Source organism: Lethenteron reissneri, chromosome 23 (assembly GCF_015708825.2).
Source record: "Lethenteron reissneri isolate LAM-NWPU_2019-01 chromosome 23, ASM1570882v1, whole genome shotgun sequence".
Lineage (NCBI taxonomy): Eukaryota > Metazoa > Chordata > Hyperoartia > Petromyzontiformes > Petromyzontidae > Lethenteron > Lethenteron reissneri.
Window position 1 is genome coordinate 14,211,841 of NC_083801.1, and position 14,636 is coordinate 14,226,476.

General features: G+C 39.1%; 1 protein-coding gene across 1 annotated transcript in view; it reads left to right on the forward strand.

Moving 5' to 3' along the window:
• PHF14 (PHD finger protein 14) overlaps positions 1-14,636 on the forward strand; it is a 41,325-nt gene that overhangs the window by 22,741 nt on the left and 3,948 nt on the right. The window contains 5 exon segments of the mRNA XM_061557349.1: positions 2,172-2,231; positions 2,371-2,433; positions 3,263-3,378; positions 10,165-10,282; positions 14,014-14,058. Coding sequence (XP_061413333.1) covers positions 2,172-2,231; positions 2,371-2,433; positions 3,263-3,378; positions 10,165-10,282; positions 14,014-14,058 — 402 coding nt within the window.

The window sequence follows — 14,636 nt, forward strand, 5'->3', positions numbered from 1 at the left end:
GCACAGCTTGAAAATCAGTTGCATCATGCAAATGGAAAGTATTGTTTCAGATGATGAAGCTTAATATGTAGATGCCTTAATAAGTTAATATAATTTAATTACACAAATGAACACTGCCTTGTTATAATGTTGAATTTGTCGTGTCATTTTTATCTTTCTTTTTCATCTCTTCATGTAATTGATGTTGATATTCTTAAACATTGGAATAGCACTGGCATTTATTTTGTTTGATGTACACATTTGTGTGCAAACCAAATATCTACACTAACATAAAATAATATTTTGCTTGCCAAACGCAAAACTGGATTTTAAGTCTCTACTCAATGACCAAACGTACTTTGTACACGAGGGTGAATAGTTTCTGCCGCTAACAAATGCAGAGACACAGCTCAGTGAGCTGCCATTTTTAAATCCTTTATATTAAGTTCGCTTGCTTGCTTGCGTGCTTGCTTGCTTGCTTACGACCGTGCAAATCTTTCGGTCGTTTTTTAACCCACTTCCCGTGATCCAATCGAGCTGACATTTTCCACACAGACTCGTTGTGCCAGACAATTAATGTTCGTGAAAAAAAATTCCCAAAATTTTATTAATTTACATATATGTTTTTATTAATTTACATATATTCAAATAGAACGCATTCTTGGCTTTGGCCGAACGTCACAGTATAAGAGCCCAGAGCGTAACCCCTCCACAGGCCGTGGCGGAGTAGTGCAGTTGGTAGCGCCCTCGCTTCCCATGCTCAAGGTCGCGGGATCGATCCCCGCGTCCTCCACAGGCGAATATTTTTTAAATCCTTTATATTAAGTTCGCTGCCACGCATATAAAGGATTTATAGTGAAAAACTTTGTTTTTACGGGTTATACTTATTAAATCCTTTATATTAAGTTCGCTTGCTTGCTTAGGACCGTGCAAATCTTTAGGTCGTTTTTTAACCTACTTCCCATAATCCAATCGAGCTGACATTTTGCACACAGACTCGTTGTGCGTGACAATGCATTTTCGTGAAAAAAAATTTTCCTAAATTTTACACTTTTTAGGGAATTTTTAAAAAATATTTAATTACCAATTGTTTAATGCTGCCAGAGGACGAGAGGACTCTAGCCGCCCCGATGCCATGCATATAAAGGATTTATAGTGAAAAACTTTGTTTTTACGGGTTTACTTGTTGGGGGATGTTGTTACATTTGCAGTGAATGTTAGTCTTTCTCCGCACGGTGCCACCAGACTGTCGTCGCGAAATTCTTTTTGTTAATTCAGATTCCAAAGAACACAGGATGAGATGTTACTATCCTTTGTGCAAGCACTTCCAAGAGTTCATGAACAGCGAGCCTGGTGAAATTTGGGGAGCGCATCGTCAGTAGTGACCCTTTGGTTCCTAGGGTGTTTCGGCCTTTCATACTATACACCCTCCCCAAAGGCGGCCAGCGACAGGGTGATCAATCCTACGCTTGCGTCCCATTCCCAATTAGTCATAGGAGTTGCCTTGTTGTTGGTAGCCAACATAGAGTTCTCCGTGTGCGTCTACAGTTTTCTAGGTTTTCGTTGCAAAAAACCGTCATGCATCTCAGTAAGCTCTCGCTTAAGTCAACAACACGAATTGAGTTCTAAAATGTTCATATTTGGCATTTGTTAGCATAATTTGAAATATCAATCTTGTTAAATCTTTCAAGATACACTATATATTACAAATCTTCAAGGCTAGCCTGCAGTACAGACATTCACTATTTATGTGATTAATGGAGACTTCAATTATTAATATTGCCTGGTAGGAGCAGCTGCATGTTTTTTTTTTACTACATTTTCTCAAATTCTTAACTAATGGCTATATTGTTTGCACAGGAAGCACGTTATATACAGTATATATAATGTAATAGCCATGCAAGTAGTATATCTCGATTTCCCCTGTACGTTTACCAGGTCTGTTTTGCAAATTCGATTAGAATGCAGATATGATCATTACTCCTGCTGTGCCATTTATTTTGTTCTTGCAAATGGACCATCTTTTCGGCATGGTATATTTAATGCACGATTTGCATTTGTCTTGGGTTTTCCTCATTTCTACCCTTATTATTTCGGCACTTACTTTGATTACCTTGAGTTATTGGCTTATCTATTGAATCCTTCAAATCCTAAGAATCTTACGCTCTCTGCTTTTTTGTATAACATAACAGCATCTACAGAAGCAGCAGCGGTCAACAATGTGCCCTAAAAAAAGGTGTGCGATTGGAAAGGTAGGTTGTGTTGCTCATAGATATGTGTTGTGCACTGAAATATTTTCAGTAATGCAACGAATGCTTTCTGTGTTATTGCATCATGCCATTGCTCACTCCGAAAGCTCACGTGCATCTTCACTTTCATTTACTTTTCAAGAGACGGAAAAGAGGACGGAAGAGAAAAGCAAAGGAAGAAGAAATTGAAGAAGAGAAACCCAAGGTATGATGGTGCATAGAAGAGTAATGCACCACGGGGTGTCGTCTATTGGTTTACTCTTAAAATGTGTCTTGTAAACATGACAATACATTTTGATTTAAAGCTTTCGTGACTGCAGGGATTCATATTCTTGGTTCTTTCGGTAAAGTCACGTAGAAGGGAAATAATAAAATAATAAAAATATAACACAATAAAAATTCTCACGACATTTCGACTGCAACATAAGCAATCATCATCAGGTGTGAAATCCACAGCAAGTCGAAACGTCGTGAGAATTTTTATTGTTTTATATTTCTATTATTGTATTATTTCCCTTCTCCGTGACTTTACCGAAAGAACCAAGAATATGACAATCCATGGTTTGCATGTATCTCAATTGCATATTAATAGGAAAAGGACAGCACAGGGAAAATGTACGAAAAACATTCCAAAAAGGTCATCCGTCTTCCTTTAAAATGAAGTACAGTAAAGTGGTTTACTAAGCATACCGTTTGTAAAGTCTCGTATTATATGAGAAAACAAGGTTGTATGTGTAACTGTTTTCTTGCTGTAAATAAATACACCTGAAAGGTGCCCATGAAAGAGAGTAGTGCAGTATAAGAATGTGAATCATGTTGCTCTTAGCTAACACATTGACATGAATATTCGCATGAATAACTGCATTGGATAATGTGTTTGAGCATATGCAGTTTTCACGCTGAATAATGTTGTAGTGGGTCACCCTGGGGCTGGGCCACAGTTTCTATAAATCTACGTAACTGACGCCAAATGAATTGCCACGCACCACGTGTGTTTGTCTGTGTATCTGCCAAATCCTCCCATCCCCCCGAAGGTTTGTCCCAAGCCAAGAGAGCCCAGGCATTTCGGTGCAAAAAAACCAAAGGCGGAAGAGCAGCAAATACAGTGCACGACATGTGGCACCTCGGGGAGCAGCGACACCACAGTGAGGTGCTTTGCCCGTCGCATTGCGTTCTTCACTCTTCAACATGCCTGGCATCGCTTACCCAGAGCCACACTCACAACTAACACGTTTATTCTGATTTTCAGTGTACCCCAACTTATTTTTTTTTGCTCCCATACTCAAATTCAGTTGTCCAAAAGCACTCTTCTCTTATTTTCATCCATCTCTTCATTTAATAGTTTTAATCCTGATCCACCTTCAAGGATTGTTGTAGGTATCTGAATTCTGTTGTTTTCCAACTGTGTCCCTCCAACAGTTTCTCTTTTGTGTAGTGAACTTGTACGTGATTGCTAATATTTATCTTAGGCTCTGCTTTGCAGCCTTCCTTATTGCGTTTCTAAATCCATTTCCTGTAGCTTGTTTGCACTGGCTGTGCTATCAGAAAATCCGAGACGTAATTTTTCAATTTTAGTTGTATGCCTTAATTTTTCTCATCAGAAAATATATATTCTCATGTTTGTGTGATAACTTTGGCAGAAGTGTGTCTTCTGGTCTAAATCCCCATCTCATTTGTATTCGTTACTGTCTTCATGCAGTCTCAGTGTAAGTTCTAGTTTTGTAAATGGATTTATTATTTGAAAATATTTAGTTTTATACCTGGTATTGTTCATACCTTGGATAATTGTCTCAATTTCCACTGGGTCACTTGCCTTTTTATAGTCTACAGAAGTTAGACATTGGTATTTTATATTCATTATTCTTTTCCATCTGATAGATAGTATGTGTTGTGGTCTTTGGTAGAGAAACCATTCCTAAACTCAGCTTGCGCATGTGTTTGGGTGGCCTGTGCATTGTTTTTTTGTCTTCCCGATAATCTTTGCGAACAACTTGGATACGTGTGATACGTTCTTGCATGCTACCGATTACGTGTTACAACTTTTATCCTCGTGAACAATTTTCCCAGTGTAATTTATTGGTATCTCGAGTGTTTTTTTACATGTCCGTTAGATTGACATTACTTCAATTACGTACCGTAATAATACACTTATTGTGAATATTCCAGGTAGTAAGCCCCACGGGCAGAGAGGGGGTGGGAGGGGGGGGGGGCTGGTGGCGCTCGGATCGTCTTCAGAAGAAATTGAAGCAGGCTGTGTGCCGACTCGTGCTGGTTACAGTTGTACAGACTTAAGTGCTACACGCGGCATTGCGTTTTCTCCCAAGCTCGTCCCATTATATCAGACAAGATGGTGTCGGGCCGCGGACCATGAACTAATTTCTGAGAGGTTATTGGTGCTGAAAGGGCTGCTGAAGGGAGCGGCTATTTTGCTGTTGGATGATCGCATTAAATATCAGTGCACTTTGAGCAGCCATGTGCATAATACAGTATCCGGCATCAAGTTTGGTACATGTGTAATTATTCGCTTTCGAAATGATATATGGGGATTTAATGCAAGATTCATAAAAGAACACAAGTTTGCATGAATAGCGAAGCGGACGCCTCACAAAATAGAATTGAGTCTGTGTGATGGATAGCTGTGTGACAGCCACAGGTTTTCAGAGATCTCTCCGTCAAGTGCTTTCTGTAAAGAGTATGCAAGAAATGTGGGACCAGGCACACATTAAATTTACCGGGAGATACAGCACTGCATTATGATGAACACTTTATGTGAATTACATTTTTGCACAAGTCATCTTAAAGTTTTCTGCTGGTCATGCTTTATGCATTTTTGTATCATTATGTTTATTGTCACGTCCTTTTTATCTGTATTGTTTAAAATTTATAGCACATAATGTCTTATGAACATGGTACTAAAACTGTTGATGTAATTCTATAGTAATGTACTTTGCTTTTTTTATTGGTGGGAGACTTGAGACAGGAGGTCGAAACAGCAGAGGCTGTTGGGAGAGGGAGAATAAATTTCGATTTAAAGCTTTCGTGACTGCAGGGATTCATCCTCTTGGTTCTTTTGGTAAAGTCACGAAGAAGGGAAATAATAAAATAATACAAATAAAACATAATAAAATACAATTCTCACGACGTTTCGGCCACAACGCAAGCAGCCGTCCTCAGGTGAAGAACAGGGCTGTCAGAAAGACAGCGTCCGAATGAACACCACCAAGCTTGGCAGCATATATTTAAGCAGGGGTTAGAGGAGAATAAGTTCTCTTAGAACTCGTCAGTGTGTGTGTCGCACAGTCTTTGATCTCTTCACAGCAGCTTTTAGCTAACCATTGAACACAGACGGTCACCGCATCACACACTTTCAGATGCGCCTCTACGGCCATCTGCAACGCTCTTCCTTCTGATATTAGGAAGCCACTGGAGCTATGCACTTTAAAATCTAGATTGGAAACAATTTCTCTAGAATTGCTTTTTGTGTTGAGTTTGTTGTCCTTCCCTCCACACCTCCAATAAGCACGGTTGTCGACGTATGGTGCGAAATAAGTTCAACATACAAGGACTGTGATCACATGACCACTTCCTTGGGCTCGATGATGCGTGGTGGTAGCAGCACGGTGTTCATGAATGAGTCTCCATGTATTCATGCATGCGAGCCAGTGACTCCTCCTTTGAGTACGGTAATCAGAAATGCAGTTGGCATATATACAGCATTACATAAGTTCCTGAATGTGCCTCACGATTAAAAAGGGCAGCAACGTAAGTTACAGATGATATCACAATTTAACCTCTTGCAGCCGGACTAATGTTGGGAGAGAGCCTCTCCAGTTGTGGGTGATTTCTGGCATCCAACACATAAATAACTAATTGACTACATTTTGATTTCAAGCTTTCGTGACTGCAGGAATTCGTGATTTTACCGAAAGGCCCAAAGTATAATTGACTACAATTAAATTAACTTTGCACACCATGTAACATCTAACACGTTTCATTAACACTCAATAACTTGCTAACAATTAACTTAATATTTAGAGTATAACATTTACAATTAAAAAAAAACACTTAAGTCACATCATAATGACACTTAGGTAAGGAGCCGAAGTTCACTGGATGTGGAAAGCTCCATTTCTTATCGTGTGTTCATTAAATAATAATTACTAAATTTGATTCGTTAATACAGTAAAAAAACACAAGTGATATCTTGCGGATAACGTGGATAGCCGACGTCTCTTGAGGGCACGGCTTCACAAATTGACACAGTGTGCATGATAGCACACACTCAATTATTTTTACGTGCATTTTCAAAGTGAATTAAATTCTTGTTTTAGTCAAACATGCATAATAGCAAAATGAATGTATTTAATTTGTGTGCATAATGTCCAAATTGAAAGTGAAACGTCATCATTAGTTGCCACTGTTATAGGATGATATGTGAGGATTGACTGCAGAAGGCCGTATGGCTTGCCACGCGCAGCTTAATTAATTAGCATGGGAGCAACGATCCAGTCAGTTTTTTGGTTTCTTTAATACTTGAAAACGATTATTGAATAATTTTCTGGGAACCCCTATGGCTTACCCAAATTTCTGGCTTACCCGAGTCCAGATTTTGCGAGGTTTTACTGTGAACTAAACTTAAAAGTTTCGAGTGAGGTTTTACAATTAAAATCGCATTGGAGAATGCTGCATAATTAATGTCCTCCGCTTTCCAGATTAGCGAAAGCTCACTGACATGCACGGTTTAAAAACGCGAAATATCGACAAAATCCCCAGCCCTTTCAGATCGCATGAACCCAGTGGCCGTTTAGAGAGCAGACAGCGTCACGGCAGGAGGCCTCAGACAAATGGCCGATGGGCCGTAAGTGATTAGGCAATGGGATGTGTTTGAAGAGAAATCCGTCAAAGTGGCGTTAAAGTCGTCTAGACATAATTGGATTTGTTAGGAGAGCGTTGGGGGATTAATGTTGCAGAGCGGTGGCTGGCTTCATACTTCGAGCCATACTGAAACACACGCGGTTTTTAATTCTTTACTAAATGAATGCAGAACAATATTTTGTGCCGCATTACGCCACTACAAATCACTTGTGGGCAACTGAAGCAAGGGGTACGTGCTGGTTTAATTTCACTGTCTAAAAGATGCTGCTCGCTGCAGCTCAGGCTTCATGAAGACTTGATTTGGCAGTATTTTATGTGCCATGTCACGTCTAATTGTGTTGTTTGTGCTGGGCCAATAATTTGTATGTATTACAGCACTTTCCATTGCATTACATGAATCTGCTGTCATGGTAATTTCCTGTATTTCAGTTTCTTTGGAAAGAAAACCCCTCTTTTCACATAATCTCCGTGTTTTGAGATTTTTCTCAAGTCAATATTGATAGAACTTAAGGAAGTAGGGCTGTTATTTCTAATACAATAACATATATTGGCTTGAAGTAAATTACATTTACGGATGTATATTTGCTTTAAATATTGATTGCAGTGAACATAATATGAGGAGGTGTTGAAGTTATACATTAAAAAACAATTCCCCCAGTTTGATGACATAATAGTATTGTTCTTTCAGTTACATGGACGTATATTTTTGGAAGTGACACGTGACAATTAATAACAAATCATATAGAGCAATGAATTATACACTTCAATACAAATGCAGGTTAGGGAATAGTTTTCAGGCATGTGGAGAGTTTGTCTAAAGAATGAAAGGCTCACATTTCGGACAGCAGTTAATCTTTTACATTTTATGTTCACCCAGGAAAGTGTGGGATTGAAAGCTTGACCTTGTGAAGAGTTCCCCTTTCCCCGGTTAGCTGCGGTGCTCGGCTGACTGATTTAACAGCGAGTTGAGCGCTGATATTCACGCCTGTGCGTTTATCCCCCTGGCTGGAGCCATCTGTCCCCAAAACGTTGGTCCTAAATCAGCCCTACAAATGCAGGCAGCCCCAAACGCCATGCCACTACATCGCATTAGATGTATTAAATAACTACGGCTCAATGCATTTCAATTTTGAATTAATGTAGCAAATGAATGTTTTACAGTGGCATTGTGTGTATGATGAAATGTTAATGGTTTGGTAAAATATTGTTACTGCGGCGGTAGCTGCCATGAAGTGATTCAGTGGTGCTCACTTTGTTATATTCCTGGGCATCAGATGTTTATCCTGTCCGGATTTACAATTCAAGCCCTTTTAGATTCATTGTGCGACCGGGATGTCCAAATGTGATTGTGCATAAGGAGAAGGCTTGCTTTTTAAATGAACTCTGAGTTATTACTGGAATTGTCAGAGCTTAAATAAATATTAAGGTATTCTATGGTTCTTTTGGTAAAGTCACGTAGATAGAAATTAAATAAAAAATGTAAAAAACTCAGGACGTTTCGATCGCAACACAAGCGGTCGTCATCAGGCGGAGATAAAAAGGGGGGCAAGCCTCTAACTGCAACTGCTTATAAAGGTCTAAAATGGGCGCAAGAGCAGTGGAGTAGCATTAATGGACGAGCTAAAGTTGCGAGTGGTCGAGGCACAAGAGTCGTGGTGCCGTGCTCGTTCGGCATAGTCCAAGTGTGTCAGCAGTATGAGCGGGGCAGCTAATGTTAATGTGGGAGAAGACAAAGGGGGAGAGAGAAGGGGCAGAGGTAGGGGGTATAGAGAGGGGGTAGAGATAGGGGAGAGAGGGGGTAGTGATAGTAGAGATAGGTGGGGAGAGAGGGGGTAGAGATAGGGGGAGAGATGGGAGGGGGGGGCATCGCACCTCGCTCCACACATCCACACGGCTGATGGTGGAGGTTGACAAGAAATTACACATCAAGTCATGACCCAAAGTGGTTGAGGACATCTTTCCAATGATTGCTGAGTTTATAACCGTCTTCTCGGTTGAAATTGTGTCTGTGTCTATATATGTGGATTTTCTTTCAGTACTTGCAAAAATGTAACGACATGTCTCGGACCGTGTTTGTGAACATTAGGCAGATTTGAAACACGGTAGGACCAATACTTCTGCCGTAATTGATCATTATTTTAATGCGGTTGGCTCACGAAATTGATTTCTCTATAACGATGGTACTTTGCAAGCCTCCTGGCTATCAACAAAGATTCGTTCATGAAGCCATCCACATATAGACACAGACACAATTCCCACCGAGAAGACGGTTATAAACTCAGCAATCATTGGAAAGATGTCATCAACCACTTTGGATCATGACTTGATTTGTAATTTCTTCACTATGGGAACCTCATTTGCCAGTAAAAATATGATAATTGGTTTTTTACCCTTCTATCTGGCAACAAAACTGACACCTTTTTACAAGGAGTCATGTTTGCATAGACCGCAATACCTGCAGTCATAATACAAACAAAAGACATAACTCTGATAATGTGCACTGTCCTTGAAGTTGATTGGTCCACACCCGAGACAGCTTTCCTTAGAGCCTAGTCTCACATGGGTTGGACCAGATGACGCCAAAAGGCGCACAACTCAAAGACAATGCACCATCAGAGTATGAGAGTTCGGGGCAAGCATCTACACTATGGGAACCTCATTTGCCAGTAAAAATATGATAATTGGTTTTGGCGTCATCTGGTCCAACGCACTTTCTTATCTCTAAACATATATATCTAGCATTGAAATAAAAAAATTGTGCATTTCCTCACCATGTCTGCTGTTTTATAATTGGAATTGGAAGAAAAGCTAAAATATCCAGTTTTTTCTCTTAAAATTGCATATCTTGTGGAAATTTTTGGACTAAAAAATCTAATTAAAAAATAAGATTTCTTTGGTGCATCATACATTTCCATTAAACAGTTTATAGACAATAATGAAAGGTGGAATGTTATTGCTTAAGATCTAACCACAAACCCTTGAATGGTAATACAATGCAATGCTGAGTAGAAACATGATCGCCGTGTGTTGTGTGTGTTTCTTGTTTGTACTTCTGTTGCAGGTGTGATCAGTGCACCCTGAATTACCACTTTGGCTGCCTCAACCCACCCCTTAAGAAGTCGCCTAAGCAGTTCGGTTATGGTTGGATATGTCAAGATTGCGACTCCACGCCATCAGAGGTGAGACCTTAATTTGGATCCCCTTGCCAGGAGCAGTGCTGCTTTCTTCGTACCTGTTACATGGTCAGCCTGACATCAGCCACCGCTCCACTGCATTTTTTTATCAGTACTTGCAAAAATTTATTTGTAAACTCACTGGAGCATCAGTGATTGCAAATTGTAAACGCGTCTGCGTCATTGTGTAAATGAAAGCATCCGTTTTTTTAAAACCAGGTCATGCAGAAACATGTGACTAAGGCTGTGAATTAGTTATACATTACTACATTCATGGAAACTTTAAAAGAAATGTTTTGTACACAATGGTTTTGATAGAAATGATGCTAGATGAATTTTTTTTTCTAAAAGACAAATAAACAATTTCTTTGACATTGACCATTACTAACATATCATTACTAACATATCATTACTAACATATCATTACTAACATATCATTACTAACATATCATTACTAACATATCATTACTAACATATCATTACTAACATATCATTACTAACATATCATTACTAACATATCATTACTAACATATCATTACTAACATATCATTACTAACATGTTTAAAACAAAATCTGAGACTACTAGGTTTCTTTGGGAGTTTTTATGTATATTCATAATTAAATACAACGCAATTAATAGATTATGTACTACCATGTTTGAAAACAAATGTGTACTTGCGATTAAATGTAAGACAGAAAATATCAGGAATACATTCTAAATGTGCCACACGATATCCTAAAGGTATAACTATTAATTATATTTATCTGGCATTGTGTTGCAAGTATCAATTCATAAAATAGCATCTATTTGGATCTGCTTTTGGTACGAGAACTCTCAAGCTGAGTGTTTATTTTTTTATTATGTTTTAATAATGTAACACATTGTATGGTGTTAAAAACACACTTAAATAAACACACTGACATTTAAAAAAAAGTCTGAATTATGCATGTACCTCAATGATTTATATTCGGACCATAATGTAATTTTTTAATGTGTAAGCATCAACCTCACCAGTAATAATTGTGTGAGATAAGATGGTTTGCTTTGCAGTAAAGTGGTTCACTGCCATGAACCAGGGATCTCTCTATTTTAATGAGTAATGCCCCTTGTTGAATATTTATGGTGTCGTTTTAAACATCTCATTTATAGTGCGGTATAAGTACACAGCTGGACCTTAACCAGCATGAGAGAATGGTTCTGTTTATGGGTTCTCGGCCACATTAACGCTACAATAATAACGTGTAGTGTTACTCTCATATATTGAAATACCGTATTTTCCTATAGCTGCTAGGTAATTAGGTCTTTGTTTTAGCTGGGTAAGAGCAGGGTGACAGTATTGCAATTATGGTGGCACAAGTGGGTAATTAGGCACGATTTGTTTGCTTGTTAAGGGCAGCCTTGTGAAAGTTCACTGCTGAGATGAAATCAATAATCAGGTTCTCAGTGCCAGATAGGAAACTGACATCTGGTATCTATAACCCAGCTTGATACAATGCTACGCACCACCCACCGGCAGCACTCTTAATTAGTCATTTAAGGTCAAAAATCACCAGGAAACAAAATGGCATTATATTTCTTTCACATCCACCCTTTTCTTACCTACTTCCATGTCATTTTGTCATCACAAATTTGTCTGTCGCCTCACACTGTGGCTTTATTGAGGATTTGCATGTGCCGTCCGAACGAATTGAATGAGGATTTTTTTTTGTTCCTTGCATTAAATAATTACAGCGCGGTCTGTGTACTTGTACAGTGATGCAAGGGAAAGCTTAACTTCTCACACATGGGATACCGTTAAGAAATACTGCTCTCGTGAGAGTGTTTATGTTGACACAAAGTTAAGCGATTGCATATATGACGGGCTTAATGTTGATAATATAAACTGCACTTGGTAACCCACGGTGCTTTTTCTGTGATGTCTTCTTTATAGCACGTGGGTAAGTGTCGCCTTTGGGCGTGTGCTGTTCTATGAGTGGAACGACAATTTAAATGCAACTTGCCTTGTATTTGCGCTGCTGCTGCTTACTGTTGGGTAGTATCATGAACAGCATTTCCAACACATTTTACTCTGAAAGTTTACAATTGCAGCTTTAATATTGCATAACAGTAGGTGCATGTTTGTCCACGTACTTTCATAGGATTGTACCAAACACCTTTTAGTACATTTTATACATATTTATTTTACTAATCCTGCATTTATTTGGTGTATTTAATTATTTTTGTGATTTCTTGTTTGTTGTTGTTTAGTATTTTATGTAAACAACATTTTTATTTTGCTACCTTCTACGTTTTGATGCCATTTGTTTTACCATTTTCTTTCTGTCCCTGCGGTGATGACGAACTCGCCGCCTATTATCCCACCTCTTATCCGTTTGTTGGTTAACCTTTACACATTTGTATAAATGTTACATATCACGCCATCAAGTTAGGATTAGCGTAGCAAGTATATTTCCAGTTGTCAATTAGATTGTCTACATATAACCATAGGAGCAGGCTTCTGAAAGGTCATCATGTGTATTGAGATTCTATGTGATGTTTTCCTGCTAAGACCCATACTCAAAGCATACCTTGTTTCAACTGATGCTCAAAAGGAAAAAAAATCCAGCCCAGGACCGCTAGAAGTCCCAGACATCTTCGTGAATATCTGGCGCTTTGTGTAGTCCAGCCAAAAATTTGAAAGACCCCTCCAGTTATGTTGGATGTTACATTTCCAAAGACTTTGGTGTGACTGAACATGCGGTAGTGTCAAAATCAATGACGTTGGCATTATCGTGGATAGCACAATGGCAGTTGTCAGGTAAGTGATGAACGGAGTACAAAACAAGTTCTCTCATTAAAATATATTTCTCGCATGCCATCAGAGGCAGACATCGCCCACTGTCTGGTGGTAGTTTGGTTGGAATCCACTGTGATTATTGCACACTACCTAAACATTTAAATGGAAATCTTATTGGCATTGAATATAAAATGCATTTTATAAAGTGTTCTCCACATTTGTTACCCAACTTTTTGTTTAATTTGCATTGATTTCCCTTCTGAGCTTGAAAAATTATCACAGAATGTTTATATTGTGACTAAAGAGTGTCATTCATGATAAAACTTGATATTGCGTAACAGTGAGATGATAATCTCGACATGGTCACCAATAACTGAACATACATTATATCATTAAATTGTTTCACTTCGTTTTGAGCTGGAATAAGCAAATCCATGTTTTCGACCTGTGATGAACACACTTTTCACTTTGAGTGGTTCCCAAGTAGATAAAGAGGTCCATTGAAGTGCCTTAAGAAGTTGTAGCGTCAAGTTTCGGAGACATTCTCTGAGACGCAGTGATGCACTGCTAGCTGCAGAGTTCTGAATGTACATTTATTCACCTATGACATGTCATTAGCACAATAGAGATAAAAGCTACAACAAATATTTTATATTTTGTTCTGATTTACCTTTTTGTGTTGTCACGATAAAAATGCTATTTCAACTTGTACATGACCATTGGCATATATTTATGTGGTTGCTGATCATTTGGAACAAGACCTTTCCTCCACCCCAGTAGTTCTCAACCCATGGGTAGTGCTCCTCTCAGGAGGACACAAAAGCTTTTCATTCAGTCATTTCCTCTACGGTTGGCTAGAAAGCGTGCGTGCCAGCAGACCACATCCATGTGCAAACATGTAATGTTGCTGGCCGTGTTGCTTCACTCTGACCCTCTCCCGTTGTCGCTGTCTCTGTTGAGGCTGCCAATCCAGGTGGAATTTGGTACACGAGGGCCGTTACGGAGGTAATTTTTTGTTACCATTCATCCGTCGTCCTTGATTTTGTGAATCCATTTCAATTGGTGCACATGGTAAATCGGCAGCCCATTTCCACGTCTGAAGAGTTTGGCTATACGTGTATGGATATCCCTTCGTATGGGTAAATCGCATATGAACCTTATGGTGGGACCCCGGGGTCCCGAATAAACGGAAGTAATAAAAAAACAACGCAATTAATTAATTTATTTTTGGCGACTCCGTCCCACTGCGCACATAAACGCCGCGACCCACCTGGCACAGATCATTCTGTTATGTCGTCCAAGCGCAGCGAGGACGAATGCACAGAAGAAACAAAACTTTGAAACTTTTATTAGCGCATCGTGTAGAGCTCGTCGAGAGGAATCAATTGCCGTATCGTTCCCCTTCAACAGACATGAAATGACGTCGCAACGAAGTTTATGCAAGAGCCGGGGGCTTATGGGACCCCGGGGTCCCGCCATAAGGTTCATATGATCAGGATGTTTTTCTTTTTTATAAAGTGCAACTCTACAATTAATCTTTAAATGTGTTTTGAAGTGATTCATAGACTAGTTAAGTCGAGGCT